Source organism: Tubulanus polymorphus, chromosome 6 (assembly GCF_964204645.1).
Source record: "Tubulanus polymorphus chromosome 6, tnTubPoly1.2, whole genome shotgun sequence".
Taxonomy (NCBI): domain Eukaryota; kingdom Metazoa; phylum Nemertea; class Palaeonemertea; order Tubulaniformes; family Tubulanidae; genus Tubulanus; species Tubulanus polymorphus.
This window is the reverse complement of record NC_134030.1, coordinates 21,696,482-21,712,533: the sequence shown is the minus strand read 5'-3', so window position 1 is coordinate 21,712,533 and position 16,052 is coordinate 21,696,482. Positions and strand designations below refer to the sequence as shown.

Sequence of the window (16,052 nt, the reverse complement as noted above, 5' to 3'; positions counted from 1 at the left end):
CAGCCACTTTACCGATAAATTCGTCAGTAAGACTAAGACCGATTCCATCGCGCGTTTTCCTGCGGCAAATCTGCGCACCTAGCTGCGTAACCCCGAGTGTGACAGGAGTTCGTGCCGTGGCCGAGTGAGTGTAGCGATGCCATCAAGTTCCATCAGTAATAGGGATAATGGGCTTTCAAGCCAAAGGTCGAACGGTCGAGCTCGTAAAAAATGAAAAAACATAAAAATAATAACAATTTCTACTTGAATTACTCGCGAAACTCATAAAAATGAAAAATAAATTCTCACACGCTCGAATTTATTTTTCATTTTCTACTCGCTAGAAGAAAGTGTGAGTAAAGTGTGAGTGAAATAATTCATAAATCATTGAATATTTATATGCGTTGGATTCATTTTAATAAAAATTTTGTTATTAAAATGAAGACAGAAGAAGAACCCAACTTTAAAATCGAAATCAATGAAACCAATAAATCATTTTCACAGTTTTACATTAAAAATTATATTTCAGCAACAAATTTAGTGTCCGCAAGGTATTATAAAATCGATAACATAACTATGATTAATCAAATATTATCAAATGAAACATATTTAATTACTGAACTAGTAGATACTTTTGATAATGGTGTTAAAAATCCTAAAGTATTCAATACAGTTTTAAATTTTAAAGAAACTTTAGATGAAAACATAATCTAGTCAATTCTTGTTAACCAATAACGCGAATAGAAATTAAAAAGATTTAAATAAAAAAACAATAAGTTACTTTATCTAGTAATATTTTCCACAATTACATAAAACGCTTTCATTAGGATTATATTTAGGCGCAACAATTTCATCATCAAAATTACATTGAATTCCAATATCTTTATAAGAATTATTATTATCTAATTCACATTGAATTCCAATATTTGATGAATTTTCATTATAGATAATTTGTTTATTATCAAAATTGAAATAATATAATTGTCTTTTTTCAATTCTTAAGTTAATCAAATCATTGTAATCTTTTGAAAGTATTATATCATCATTATTGAAAGGAGTTTTAAGAATATTAATTATGTAATTATGGTTCTTCTTCTTTCTTCATTTTTATAACAAAACTTTTATTAAAACTCATTCAAATATAAATATTCAATGTTTTAAATATGAATTATTTCACTCACACTTTACTCACACTTTAATGTTTAAAAATCTAACTCATACAAATATAAATATTGAAATATGTTTAAAATATCAATTCAAACAACTCGTTAATTACTCGTTACTTTTTAGCGAGTAAAAAATGAAAAATAAATTCGAGCGTGTGAGAATTTATTTTTCATTTTTATGAGTTTCGCGAGTAATTCAAGTAGAAATTGTTATTATTTTAATGTTTTTTCATTTTTTACGAGCTCGACCGTTCGACCTTTGGCTTGAATGCCCATTATCCCTATTACTTCCATCCTACCACGGCAAGGAATCGAGCCTGATTACATCGTTATACCCAGCCTCAGCGCGAACCCCTGCCTCACTAGCCGGGTGCAAAGGTTTACCGCACCGGCACATGTCAAATTGCTAGTTGTGTAATCGGTAAAGTAAGAATTAAAAATAGGCTAACAAAAGCGGGATTTCCGATTGGCTGTCACTTACACCACGTAAGCTACGCGTATACCACGGGTACATGTCAGGTTCGAATCCCCGTCATGGTAGGATGGCAATTAGACATGCTACACGTGTTTCGCACACGATACCGGTGCATCTGAGAGGTTCGAGACGGACCAGACTTACTGATTATGGCGTCGAGTATGACGATTAGTTATATCGCAAACAATACTAGTTCACCTGTTCGGTGTTTTTCATATGCAAATAAGTATTGCGTAAAATTCATCGGCATATTCATACGCACGTTTTAGTCACCAAAATAAGCCCTGGTGCAACAAATATCAATTTTAGAAAGCAAGATGTTTTCAAATTGATATTTCTATTCATACAATATAGATTTAGAATACAAGTTACTAAATAGAGTATCGACGGGACTCCGTAGCAGGTGCGCGTAGCTCTGATTGGTTGTTGCGATGCATAGGGAACCCCGTTAATGAGGAATCTACGCCAAAACGTCATAGATGTAGGTCATCGGATGTTTATGCCATAAAACCGAGGATCTGAAAAATCGGCCGTCAAAAATATCGTTTTCGGCAGAAATCTCCCTAGGAACCCGGTTCTGGCTAGGCGCTAATGTCTTGAACCGTTTACGCCCATATAAATCGGCGCACTTGCTCATAAGTGACGGCATAGGTAAACCAAAAATCAGATCTCATGACCTTATTGATAGAAGTGTGCCACCCGTTTTACTGACGTTTCACGCTGAGGGAGTACCCCCTCATCCTCCCCGGCAGGGATTCGAACCTGATGGCATCGAGATTGCCACGGCACGAAACCCTGCCACAATCCACCGTGTGCGCAGATACATGCGCAGTTCAGATGATGTGATTTTTAGCCAATCAGAAATCCCGTTTTATTTTTGGTTTTCCCATTTATAGTTCCTCCTTGAAATCTGCCTCAACGATTATACAACGAGCAATCTGATTGGTGCCGCCAGTTTTGGTTCGGATAGTGCGCATGTAACTGCGCACATGGTTGTCTATGGCAGGGGTTCGTGCCGTGGCTGAGTGTAGCGATGCCATCAGGTTCGAGTCCCTGCAGAGGGAGGATGCCCCCCTGTACCAAACTCGATTTCCTCTTCTGTAACTGGTGCTCCATCATCAGCAAACGTTGAACTTCACCGCGACCCGGGTCGATTCTACCTCGGCTACAGTTGACACAAGAAAATAATGACTTTATTTCTATAGATGAATTCCTTTTATTTCAGCGAATAAAATAAGCTCGTTACATCATTAGCAATTTCTAACACAAACAAAACACAGCACAAAGTTTTACCAGAAGCCCACGATCTCCCTGGTTTTACCAGGAGTCCACGATCTCCCTGGTTTTACCAGGAGCCTACGATCGCCTGGTTTTACCAGGAACCGATCACGATCTAAATAAACGTGTTTTACAAACCGCATCAAACATCAATTTTCAATACATCATAAAAGTGTCATGTTTTGCAAAACTGGTTCAAATGAAATATAACGTTTTCAATAGTTACTAACGATAAAATACAATCAAATGAATAATAACAGCACAGTGTATAATACATTGTAATCCAGGTAAACCATTGTTCAGGTTAAATTGTATTCAATTAAGAATAAAATTACACTATATTCTAATCAAAATACAGTTATAAACTGTATTCTAATCAAAATACAGTTATAAACTGTATTCTAATTAAAATACAGTTATAAACTGTATTCTCATTAAAATACAGTTATAAACTGTATTCTAATCGAAATACAGTTACAGATCTTAGTTACAGATACATGTATTTAGATCTTAGTTACAGATACATGTATTTAGATCTTAGTTACAGATACATGTATTTAGATCTTAGTTACAGATACATGTATTTAGATCTTAGTTACAGATACATGTATTTAGATCTTAGTTACAGATACATGTATTTAGATCTTAGTTACAGATACATGTATTTAGATCTTAGTTACAGATACATGTATTTAGATCTTAGTTACAGATACATGTATTTAGATCTTAGTTGCAGATACATGTATTTAGATCTTAGTTACAGATACATGTATTTAGATCTTAGTTACAGATACATGTATTTAGATCTTAGTTGCAGATACATGTATTTAGATCTTAGTTGCAGATACATGTATTTAGATCTTAGTTGCAGATACATGTATTTAGATCTTAGTTACAGATACATGTATTTAGATCTTAGTTACAGATACATGTATTTAGATGGTAATTACCGATATATACATTTTAAGAGATTCAGTTTTTCCGATCTTCAGTATAGACAATTATGATGTCTATATCCCTTATATTTCCAACCAAATTCTGATAATGCTCACTTTTGAGAGATGTTTTAGTTTATAAAAATATGACGTTCATATCCCCTAGGTATACTTCAAAATCCATACACGCACCAAAGTAAACCAAAATGATTTTTTCTCGCGCGTGAAAACAAACCAAGGGTCCAGGGAAAAGGTCAATGATAAGGAAATTTCAATATTCAGGGCCCCCTGGTGAACATATCAATGAAGTCACGACCTGGAAACTCACCACAATCGTAGAAAATGTCGCGAACTACAATTTTGCAATTGATTGTGGCTACAAAATATGCCTAGGTACCAATAAAATATGGAAATACTAAGCTATTTGGCTATTCAACGCCCCCTGGTGACCATATACAAAAACCAACGACCTTGAAATTCAAAACAATCATATAACATGTTACAGGGTATAACTTTGTTATTGATTGCGGTTATAAAATATCCAATAAGGTACCAATATATATATGCATAACGCGCTATTTAACTCCTCCAAAAATGTACATTGCATTATCTATATAACAAATAGAATATTCAATCGCGCTCGACTTTTTTTCTAAACTTGAATATCAAATTATGTCACGAAATAGGTAATCAAAAGAATACCGCTAAACAAACATACTACATTCCAGTAATAAATGATGAAATATAAAAAGAATAATTCATTGAAAATAGAAGTCTTCAAACTGTTTTCTCACAGAAATTACTTCAAAAAAAAAGTTTGTCCAGTTACACTTAATCAGTTCCACGACTGTAACTAAAACTACAGCTACGTAGCACATTCTACATTGTATCTACAATCAAAATATATCTACCTTTAATTCATAAAAATGAATGGAATTGATACAAATTAGTTTCAAACATCGAAATGACTAGCTCGTTCGCCTAAGATGGCCGCCTTTATAAATGACCACCATGACGAACGTGGTGGTCATTTACACAGATATTAATAGTACTAAAACTGATTTAAATGCGACCAAATGAAATGGTATGCGGCTTCGGCAGCCATCTTTTTCTAATATGATACATTATAATATAATGAACGAACAAACGATAAGTAAATCAATATTATTGATTGATCTTGGATAAATCATCCTTGAATAAATGAAACTAGAATTAAATTCAATCTTTTCATTCCATGAAAAGCACAAACTACTCGAGAATAATTAAATAATTTGCTAATTAGAACATGTAGGAGTACAATAGCACAAAAATAAAATAACATAAATAACAATAATTTTATTGAAAACTACATTTTTTTTCTTTTACGGGATTAAACATATTTTTCTTTTTCTCTTTTCTTTTCGTATAAAATCGTACTTGAAAAAGCGCAAAAAGTTAATACCTGTAAGCAGCATCAAACAGTGATACAGGACCCAGTTCCACAGTCGTGAGTTAGACCCAGTTCCACAGTCATGAATTAGACCCAGTTCCACAGTCGTGAGTTAGACCCAAAGAGGGGGGGGGGCAATTGAGTCTCTGCAGTTGAACTGTTTCAGATGTCGAAGGCCATGGGCCCGGGGGCGCGCCCCAGACATTTTCTCTTTTAAAAGCTATGACATTCTGGGTGAATTTGGCCACGAGAGGAAAAAACACGAATAGCGATATTTAGAAACTACAAAACGAGTTTATGAGATTGTGAATAAAAAAGAATTCCTGAAAAATTATCAATCTTCAAATGAACTGAGATTCGATATAAATAGGTCGAAATTAACATGAGGTTTAAGTTCTGTATAACATAGTTCCGGTTTTTGAAATATTGAAACATGCAAGATTGAAGCGTATTTTCTACCGGGTGACGCAAAGCAATCAATTCTAAAACAATACGCAATACGCAAACAGGTCAAACAGCAGGTGAGGTTAAACATTGACAACACAATATCAGCGGTAGGTAGATCTACCATAACCACTCCTCCGGTCACCACTAGATCGACGGTTAAGAGTTTGATAAACCCCCAGGATCCTGCCCGCTACCACCACTAGATCGACGATCATAGTTAGGAGGTATACTACCATCACCCTGACCACCATAAGGCGACCCACCACCACCAGTGAACACAGTGTCACTAGTCGGACTAACACCACCAGCAGGTTCATCGTTCACTGTTCCTTCACCACCAACTGGTCCACCATCACCACCAAGTGATCCACCATCACCACCAAGTGATCCACCATCACCACTCACTGGTCGGCCACTGCTCGACACACCACTCACTGGTCGGCCAGTACCCGATCTACCTTCACCAGCAGTTTCATTACTTAGATTTCTACTAAGCCCTATAAATAAATACACAATATAAACCAAACACCGAACAACTGCAAACATCCTAAAGTCATTCGACTTCATAAACTTATATTCACTACTATATCATATTAGAACCCTTTGAGTTTGTTCTGCTTCAAATTTGTAACTGTTCTTACATCATTAATTATTACCCCTAGTTTCTATCACGTCTTATTAATTGATAAGGCTCTTAGTTCTAGATAATGTTTATACTTGGAATTTCACAAACACTTAAGTATTCCTGAAGATGACTATTGGGGTATAGTCGAAACGTCGAATAAACTACACTAGCTCAAGGAATACAGTATTCCTGAAGATGACTATTAGGATATAGTCGAAACGTTGAATAAACTACACTAGCTCAAGGAATACAGTATTCCTGAAGATGACTATTAGGATATAGTTGAAACGTTGAATAAACTACACTAGCTCAAGGAATACAGTATTCCTGAAGATGACTATTAGGATAAAGTCGAAACGTTGAATAAACTACACTAGCTCAAGGAATACAGTATTCCTGAAGATGACTATTAGGATATAGTCGAAACGTTGAATAAACTACCCTAGCTCAAGGAATACAGTATTCCTGAAGATGACTATTAGGATATAGTTGAAACGTTGAATAAACTACACTAGCTCAAGGAATACAGTATTCCTGAAGATGACTATTAGGATAAAGTCGAAACGTTGAATAAACTACACTAGCTCGAGGAATACAGTATTCCTGAAGATGACTATTAGGATATAGTGGAAACGTTGAATAAACTACACTAGCTCAAGGAATACAGTATTCCTGAAGATGACTATTAGGATATAGTCAAAACGTTGAATAAACTACACTAGCTCAAGGAATACAGTATTCCTGAAGATGACTTAGGATCAAGTCGAAACGTTGGATAAACTACACTAGCTCGAGGAATACAGTATTCCTGAAGATGACTATTGGGGTATAGTCGAAACGTTGAATAAACTACACTAGCTCAAGGAATACAGTATTCCTGAAGATGACTATTGGGGTATAGTCGAAACGTTGAATAAACTACACTAGCTCAAGGAATACAGTATTCCTGAAGATGACTATTAGGATATAGTCGAAACGTCGAATAAACTACACTAGCTCAAGGAATACAGTATTCCTGAAGATGACTATTAGGATATAGTTGAAACGTTGAATAAACTACACTAGCTCAAGGAATACAGTATTCCTGAATTCCTGAAGATGACTATTAGGATAAAGTCGAAACGTTGAATAAACTACACTAGCTCAAGGAATACAGTATTCCTGAAGATGACTATTAGGATATAGTCAAAACGTTGAATAAACTACACTAGCTCAAGGAATACAGTATTCCTGAAGATGACTTAGGATCAAGTCGAAACGTTGGATAAACTACACTAGCTCAAGGAAACATTCTAGACTCTTAGTTGAATTGCATTATCAAACACTGTTGATCATTGTTGTAAACCGTTAAGACTATTTCCAGTCTTGATGAATATCAGTAAATTATAAATATATTTTTCAAATAAACTCTGAAGATGTGTGGAAGGATTCTACACGAAACGTAAGAATAAGGCTAAACAAAAATGATACCTTGTTTCTCCGCAGCGGCCGGGTCATTTTTGTAAAATATGATAAAATTTATAAACAGTTCATTTCTATAGCGGCCGGGTCTGTTATGGTAAAATTGATCACGATTTTTAAAAAAGTAATGTATAGGGTAGATAGGCGGCCGGCCGGGTCAACATTTAGGCTCAGCAGAGCGGAGAAACAAGGTATCAATTTTTTTTAGCCTAATGTCTTGAATTGGATATTGTTGGTTTCCCTAAATAAATGAAATAGTTGTTGATGATGTGTTAAACTGTTCAGTGGAAATTAGAACACTAAATACAAATCAAACTCATTGAATCAATATCAGTTAAATCCGATTTCTTGGTTTCTTAAAGATTTCGTTCAGTTTTATGACTATTTATTAAACGATCAACTTGTATCTCACAGAATACGATTTTAAATCGTGATTTCTCATAAACCAGATGAATTTCACCGGTTCCCCCAGTGATCCGGATTAAACCGGTTTAATCATATACTTCGGATCTCCCACAAACCAGAGAAAATGAAACTTAATTTCATCTTAATTTTGTCGATTTATTGTATGTCAAACTATTTCATCTCTCGATCCTAGTCTAAATCAGAAAGTGATGACTGTATAATTTACTTACTCGACTCCTCTACCAGGAAACCGAGCTTTTTTAATTCGCCTGAAAAATGAAATGAAAACAATATATGAACTGATGCATACAAACTATAAACAGTTGTATCATTCACATATAACATCAGATAAACTTCAAATCTAAAGAAGTAAAGACCAAACAAGTTTGTGATCGAACTCAAAACAGAATTTATGGATAGTTCTCACAATTACATGAAGTCAATAAACCCGAGTATTTCATGGGTGTTGATTTCATTTTCCAGATTTAGCAGATTACATCATACACTACAGTGACGTCAACATTTTACCGGTGATTGGCTGATGTAGGTGATTTTCAAGAAAGATTGGTGAAGAAAGTTGAAGCGCAAAATAAATTTTCAAAATACTTCCAGAATGAGAGGAAAATCTATCAACTTACAACGCAAATATTTTGAGCCATGATGAAATATTATTTTGCAATTCCTGATTTCCCGGTTTGGGGACCATAAGACACGTTATATATATATATATATATATATATATGTGGAAACATGAATCCATGAATATGGAAATATTGAGTCAGTAAAATGTTTATAGAAGTCAATATTGATTACCTTTATCTGTTATAGCACGTATCTCATTTATCAACTCTCTTGATTTTCTCGTTACTGAAATAGAAATTAAATTACGTTTAACATTATAAAACATTATCAAAATCGATAACATCAGTTTTAACACACATAATCTATTCATTACCTTTTGGTTGTGCAAGTTTAGCAAATTCATTACGCTCTGAAAAAAAAAACATCAGGATTTTTAGTGAATTGTTACTCGATTTCTCGCCCAGTTGTCTGACTGATGAGCCACCCATACAACATATATAGATATAAAACAATATCACATACCATAAATTTCAGATGGTTTAACCGTGAAACCTGAAATTAGAAATGATTCTGTAAACATCAACACAAACTCATCATAAAACTGAGTATTTATCATCAGTCAATTTACCTTTCATTTCATCAGCTATCCATTTCTCTGAAATAATAAGATATAATTTTGAACAGAATATTACATAATCTTCCTGATTTCATAGACCGCGATTCAAAGTTACCCTTAGGGGTAAATCATCAACAAGGGTGACTACCACCCTAGTAACGACAGGAAACCATGGAACGAAATAGTTGACATATTTAAAATGGAATTTGTTTTTTCCCAGGGAATTTGTTTTCTAATCTGTGAAATCCATCAGGTCAAATTCGTTACCAGAAATGTTACAAACCTGCAACTTCATAGTTCGGTTTTTTGCCGGCTTGTGATTTTTCTGTAAAATATAAGTTTACATTGAAAAAAATACACATTCACTAAACATCTGAAGTCATTTCAAAATCTGAATTTGACCTGCAGTAAATACATGTTTACATCGTGAAAATACACCTTTGGCCAAGCTCTTCTCTGAAGTCAATTCAAAATCTAAATTCGACTAATTGGAAATATTCAAACACAGAATTCATATTTATGAAGAATATTTAATTACCTGAATTCTTGATAGCTTCATTCACTGCAGTCTCAACTGATCCTATAAATAATAATACAATACATACAGATATTAATATTTGAGTTCTGGTTGTTGAAACAGGTTCTGATTTTACTGGAAACCTACTTCTAAATTCGGGAGTCTGAAAATATTCGCGTTTTATCTCATCAACAATCTCGTCTAAAATACAAATAACAGAATAGTTACATCTCATAAAGTCACCAGGGGGCAGTACTGGGCTGAATATCAGAGCTACGCAATATTTACCTGTCTCTACAATCATCTTTCGGTTTTTAAAATAGTCTAAAAATATCAAATCATGAAACATTAGTTCACAAATAAACTGGTTCAGTTTGCAGTTTGTTTCAACTTGATCAATGAATTACATCATTTAAATGTCTTTACACAATTCAGGTACCGGGGCCGGGTACTCAGTTGAGTGTCTGTATTTGGTACTCATTGTACTCACCACACTAATTACATATCCTGACAGTTAATAAATGGTACTCAATCAACTTTCCTGCTCGAATTACAATTTGTATTCAAGTCCTGTACTTAACAGTACTCAAGACGCTCGGTGGTCATTTGAATAAGGTACTCAAGAGAGGTACTGATGATAGGTACTCATGAGGGGTACTCATGAGAAGTACTCATGAGGGGTACTCACCAGTGTTCCATTTATCACGCATTGTTTTACTGCATTCACCCAAACATTCAGTAACTATAAACAATAAATTTTCACATTGATTCAAACTGAGACCAAAGGGTTTCAAGCGCTCTTAGTTTAAAATTAGTTTATATTGCTTTGAATCAAAACAGGTCTCTGTGAAGATTCGATTACATTGATGAATTTCATCTTCAATGAATTCAATACTATATTTCTGTTTATCTGAATTTTTTTATATTCACCTATTTCTGTCAGTTCAGTTGTATTTGTTTCACCGTTAATTTCATCTCCTATTCAAACAGAACAAATAATTATTATTCAAAACCTAAAAATCAGATCATTTAATAAAACGTTCAGTGAACAAGAATTCATTATTTACCAAAACATTCTTTGACTTGTTTCCAATAACCTGTGTTTGTCTTTAAAGTTCTACTGGTAAATTCACTGAGTTCAGACACTATATGTAATAAACAATAGACAAGTTTTTATACAATATTATAAATCACAAATTGATTTCTCTGTGAACTTACTCGCAGTAGATATATCATATTTCCAGTGTTTTGATGACCACATACTGAGAGCCTTTTTACATTTCTCTTCTAAAACAGTCTCTAGCGAATCTGTAATTATACATGTTACAATGTACCTAATGAGGAGCAAAACAACTTAGAAAATAGAAACTATTACAACATTGACTGATGTTTTAAACTATTTATGCTGCAATAGCGCCAAATATCCTCCTACAAAATACAGTCGACCTTCACCCTTACTCTGTACTGGTTTAACTTGTTAATTAATACCCTTAACAGTCAATACAATGTATTCACCTTCAAAATATTGGATTCTGTCAGCAATAATTGGTTTGATGTGTTTCACTGAAACAGAATAAACACAATAGATTACTGCAGGGAGAGAGAAACATGTTATTCTTTCCAATCCTAAAGGAAGTATTTCATGAACAGCTTCACAGAATTCAGAGCTATATAAGAACCGCTTCTATTCAATATAGGATATATCATATTGTGTTATTTATTTATGTAGAGTTTAACGAATCAGTTGTTATCAGTACTTACGCGCTGTTTCGTCTTTTACTGAAAAACAAAAAACAACAATAATTCAAATACCGGATATATAAACATTGAGTACCGGTAGATCTGAACTGGTAAACTTATACAGTTCACTTTAACCATATAATTCTTACTTCTGATTAAAATCTAAATCTGGAAAATTCTTATTTATTTGTAGAATACATTAATCTAATATAATTACAGTATTCGATTTATTGTATCATTATTCAATGCATTATATCTATATAACTTATTCTTAAGATTGTAATATTTGCTCATTTCATTGAGACTCAGCTGAGGAGTTGAGGGGTTAGGAGTTTAGTGTTAGGAGTCTAGTGTTAGGAGTTTAAGGGTTAGGAGTTTAAGGGTTAGGAGTTTAGTGTTAGGAGTCTAGTGTTAGGAGTCTAGTGTTAAGAGTATAGTGTTAGGAGTCTAGTGTTAAGAGTATAGTGTTAGGAGTCTAGTGTTAGGATTCTAGTGTTAGGAGTTTAGTGTTAGGAGTCTAGTGTTAAGAGTATAGTGTTAGGAGTCTAGTGTTAGGGGTCTAGTGTTAGGAGTCTAGTGTTAGGATTCTAGTGTTAGGAGTTTAGTGTTAGGAGTCTAGTCTTAGGAGTCTATTGCTAGGAGTCTAGTTATAGGAGTCTAGTGTTAGGAGTTTAGTGTCAGGAGTCTAGTGTCAGGAGTCCAGTGTCAGGAGTCCAGTGTCAGGAGTCCAGTGTCAGGAGTCCAGTGTCAGGAGTCCAGTGTCAGGAGTCCAGTGTCAGGAGTCCAGTGTCAGGAGTCCAGTGTCAGGAGTCTATTGCTAGGGGTCTATTGCTAGGGGTCTAGCGTCACGGGTCTAGCGTCAGGGGTCTAGCGTCAGGGGTCTAGCGTCAGGGGTCTAGCGTCAGGGGTCTAGCGTCAGGGGTCTAGCGTAAGTAGTCTAGCGTTAGGAGTTTAGCGTTAGGAGTCTAGCGTTAGGAGTCTAGCGTTAGGAGTCTAGCGTCAGGAGTCTAGCGTCAGGAGTCTAGCGTCAGGAGTCTAGCGTCAGGAGTCTAGCGTCAGGAGTCTAGCGTCAGGAGTCTAGCGTCAGGAGTCTAGCGTCAGGAGTCTAGCGTCAGGAGTCTAGCGTAAGTAGTCTAGCGTTAGGAGTTTAGCGTTAGGAGTCTAGCGTCAGGAGTCTAGCGTAAGTAGTCTAGCGTTAGGAGTTTAGCGTTAGGAGTCTAGCGTCAGGAGTCTAGCGTTAGGAGTCTAGCGTTAGGAGTTTAGCGTTAGGAGTCTAGCGTTAGGAGTCTAGCGTCAGGAGTCTAGCGTCAGGAGTCTAGCGTCAGGAGTCTAGCGTCAGGAGTCTAGCGTCAGGAGTCTAGCGTCAGGAGTCTAGCGTCAGGAGTCTAGCGTCAGGAGTCTAGCGTTAGGAGTCTAGCGTTAGGAGTTTAGTGTTAGGAGTCTAGCGTCAAGAGTCTAGTGTTAGGAGTCTAGTGTCAGGAGTCTAGTGTTAGGAGTCTAGTGTCAGGAGTCTAGTGTTAGGAGTTTAGTGTCAGGAGTCTAGTGTTAGGAGTCTAGTGTTAGAGGTTTAGTGTTAAGAGTTTAGTGTTAGGAAGTTAGTGTTAGGAGTCTATTAATAGGAGTTTAGAGGTAGTTTAGGGGTATTGGGAAGCTTGAAAATGTGTAATTGATGAACAAATATTTGAATTTAACTCACTTCTATAAGCTACGATTCCTCGTTCCTTTAATTCCTCTGAAATCACAAATAGACATTGAATATGAATTCAGCATCGAATCAGTCATGAAGAATGAATAAACAAATGATTTTTGAAATGTTTTAAAAGCATATATATATCAGATGATGTTGTCATATGAAATGACATGATGTGATATATGACAAAACTTCAACATGTGAAAATGTATTAAACATTTTAGATGCAAGAATTGATAGTGAATTACTAAAACTACAAACCTGTAGGAATTGATTGTATTTTGAATTTGACATCACGATAAATTCTATTAACTAAAAATAGAAGAAAATCATTTAATTGTTTTACACAGTAAAATCAGCTGTTAAGGCTAAAAAATTGATACCTTGTTTCTCATTTCTGCTGGGCTTAAAAGTTGACCCTGCCGGCCGCCTATCTCCCATGTAGTAGTATTATTACAAGCATTTCATTGGGCTTGGTAGCCCTTTAGCCGCTGTTCAAAACTTTTTTTAGACACATGATCAAGCTAATAACAGACCCAGAAATGAACAGATTTAGAAATGAACAGCTTACAGATTATATTGGAATTTAAAAAATAACCCGGCATTTAGGAAAAACAAGATCATTTTTTGGCCTTATATGAATTTATAGCAGTGATATTGATTCATTATTTATTCGTAAAAAAAAACAATTATTTCAATAGACAGACAATTTTACCTATCAAAAATTCTTTTTTCAATAAATCATTCAAGTTTCTTGAATCTGAAAAAAACAAAAACAAGTTTCAATGAAAATCTTAACAGGATAATTGAAACTTATTGTTTACTGTAGATGTAATTGCATTTTACTGTAGATGTATAACAAATTTACTGTAGATGTAAGGGTGTCTATCCATTTTGCCCCTTCCGATTTCGCCCTTTCCCCGAGATGGGAATAAACCAGATGTAAATGTAGTTTACTGTAGATGTAAATGTAGTTTACTGTTTATGTAAATGTAGTTTACTGTAGATGTAAATGTAGTTTACTGTAGATGTAATTGTAGTTTACTGTAGATGTAATACAGTAGATGTAAAATTTAGGTTTACTGTAGATGTAAATGTAGTTTACTGTAGATGTAAATTTAGTTTGCTGTAGATGTAAATTTAGTTTGCTGTAGATGTAAATAAAGTTCACTGTAGATGTAAATGTAGTTTACTGTAGATGTAAATGTAGTTTATTGTAGATGTAAATGTAGTTTACTGTAGATGTAAATGTAGTTTACTGTAGATGTAAATGTAGTTTACTGTAGATGTAAATGTAGTTTGCTGTAGATGTAAATGTAGTTTACTGTAGATGTAACTTACTGTTATCTAAAGCAGTTTGAGTAGCAGTTTTCAATGATTCATCAGATTGTATTGCAATAATGAATTCGTCCTTGAAATATTCCACTGAAATTCATATATAAAACAGCAAACATAGACACAACATTCATTGAGCTTGGTTTCATTATAAACTAGGAACTTTTTAAACTGTTGCTTTCAGATATTAAGTTTTTTTCTGAAGATAGATAAACCTCATAATCCACTGATAGATCGTTACTTTCATGGCGCATTCCTCAAAATCAGGGGCTAGAGGACTGTTTTGCAGGGACTGGTATTCCAAGCGATTTCAAAGATTCTTCCTTGCAGTAAAGGAAGATTTCATCATCTGTTGAGGGGGACTGTTTCCGGATTTCAGGGATAGATTTCCAATTACAGGTATTGTTAAAAAGACCAGGTATAAAATATACTCATAAAACACTAGCAATTCCTATACTATATACAATACCTGCTTTATCCCACAGAATAACGCGATATCTTTCAGCTGAATCCAACACTGTAAAAATTGTATAAATACACATTCGGAAGTTTGTGACAAACTGAGTTGCCTGATTCTCAACTCAGTGAAATATTTACATTCTGCACAGTTTCAGTGTATAGTCACTTACCAGTGCGGAGTTGTGCCGGTATATTCAGTGTTAGAGTCACTATTTCTTCAGGTGTCTTTATTTGATTAAATCTACCGACTGTAATAAACATTGATATTAAACATCAATAAGATTTAAAAATAAAACATGTTGAATTTCACACTTTGTAATGTGTACAGTACCTTTCTTATCTTTAAACTCTTTATCGGCTAATTCATGTAGTTTAGAATCTATCAATATAGAAACAAACAACTTATAAACAGGTAACTATGACGAATTACAACATGAAATCAGCGGCAAGCGCGCAGTCTACTGAGAATACTTATAAATATCAATCAGAACTCACTTATCTCTTCTGGACTCACTGAAATATAAATAGAGAAAATCAAACTGATTATTCATGATAAAAACTGGTTTGTGATTGAACTATTTACAAACCTCCATATCCTACAACTTTATTATCCATCAGAGTTTCTGAAATGTATCAAAGAACCAACATGTTACATGTGCATTCATTCACACATAATATGTGACATTTATAATTTGATATATAAAATCGATATTTACTTTCATTCATATCAGTGATATATTTAAACGCCTGACAAACTGAACTGTGAATTATTCTGTTCAATTCCTCCTCATTTTTTCTCTCTTCATTTTCCTCTTGTTTCAGTTTCTCTTTGAGTTCTTTCTGAAATCTTTCAGCTCGTCCGGCGTACAATTCTAGAAGTGATTCGTGAAGATAAATTACCAGGAAAATGACA

General features: G+C 34.6%; 1 protein-coding gene across 1 annotated transcript in view; it reads right to left on the bottom strand.

Moving 5' to 3' along the window:
- Positions 1-2,831: 2,831 nt before the first annotated feature.
- LOC141906732 (uncharacterized) overlaps positions 2,832-16,052 on the bottom strand; it is a 30,069-nt gene continuing 16,848 nt past the window's right edge. Inside the window, exons 29-54 of the mRNA XM_074796038.1 lie at positions 15,856-16,011; positions 15,727-15,762; positions 15,635-15,652; positions 15,471-15,518; positions 15,310-15,387; positions 15,150-15,197; positions 14,687-14,770; positions 14,061-14,105; positions 13,607-13,657; positions 13,352-13,387; positions 11,677-11,694; positions 11,431-11,478; positions 11,134-11,223; positions 10,983-11,060; positions 10,846-10,893; positions 10,604-10,657; positions 10,204-10,239; positions 10,063-10,116; positions 9,937-9,978; positions 9,682-9,723; positions 9,411-9,437; positions 9,305-9,334; positions 9,156-9,191; positions 9,014-9,067; positions 8,431-8,469; positions 2,832-6,206 (exon numbers count right to left, since the gene is read on the bottom strand). Of these exons, the coding sequence (XP_074652139.1) occupies positions 5,866-6,206; positions 8,431-8,469; positions 9,014-9,067; positions 9,156-9,191; positions 9,305-9,334; positions 9,411-9,437; positions 9,682-9,723; positions 9,937-9,978; positions 10,063-10,116; positions 10,204-10,239; positions 10,604-10,657; positions 10,846-10,893; positions 10,983-11,060; positions 11,134-11,223; positions 11,431-11,478; positions 11,677-11,694; positions 13,352-13,387; positions 13,607-13,657; positions 14,061-14,105; positions 14,687-14,770; positions 15,150-15,197; positions 15,310-15,387; positions 15,471-15,518; positions 15,635-15,652; positions 15,727-15,762; positions 15,856-16,011 (1,637 nt within the window). The 3' untranslated portion in view covers positions 2,832-5,865. The remainder of the gene's footprint in view (positions 6,207-8,430; positions 8,470-9,013; positions 9,068-9,155; positions 9,192-9,304; positions 9,335-9,410; positions 9,438-9,681; positions 9,724-9,936; positions 9,979-10,062; positions 10,117-10,203; positions 10,240-10,603; positions 10,658-10,845; positions 10,894-10,982; positions 11,061-11,133; positions 11,224-11,430; positions 11,479-11,676; positions 11,695-13,351; positions 13,388-13,606; positions 13,658-14,060; positions 14,106-14,686; positions 14,771-15,149; positions 15,198-15,309; positions 15,388-15,470; positions 15,519-15,634; positions 15,653-15,726; positions 15,763-15,855; positions 16,012-16,052) is intronic.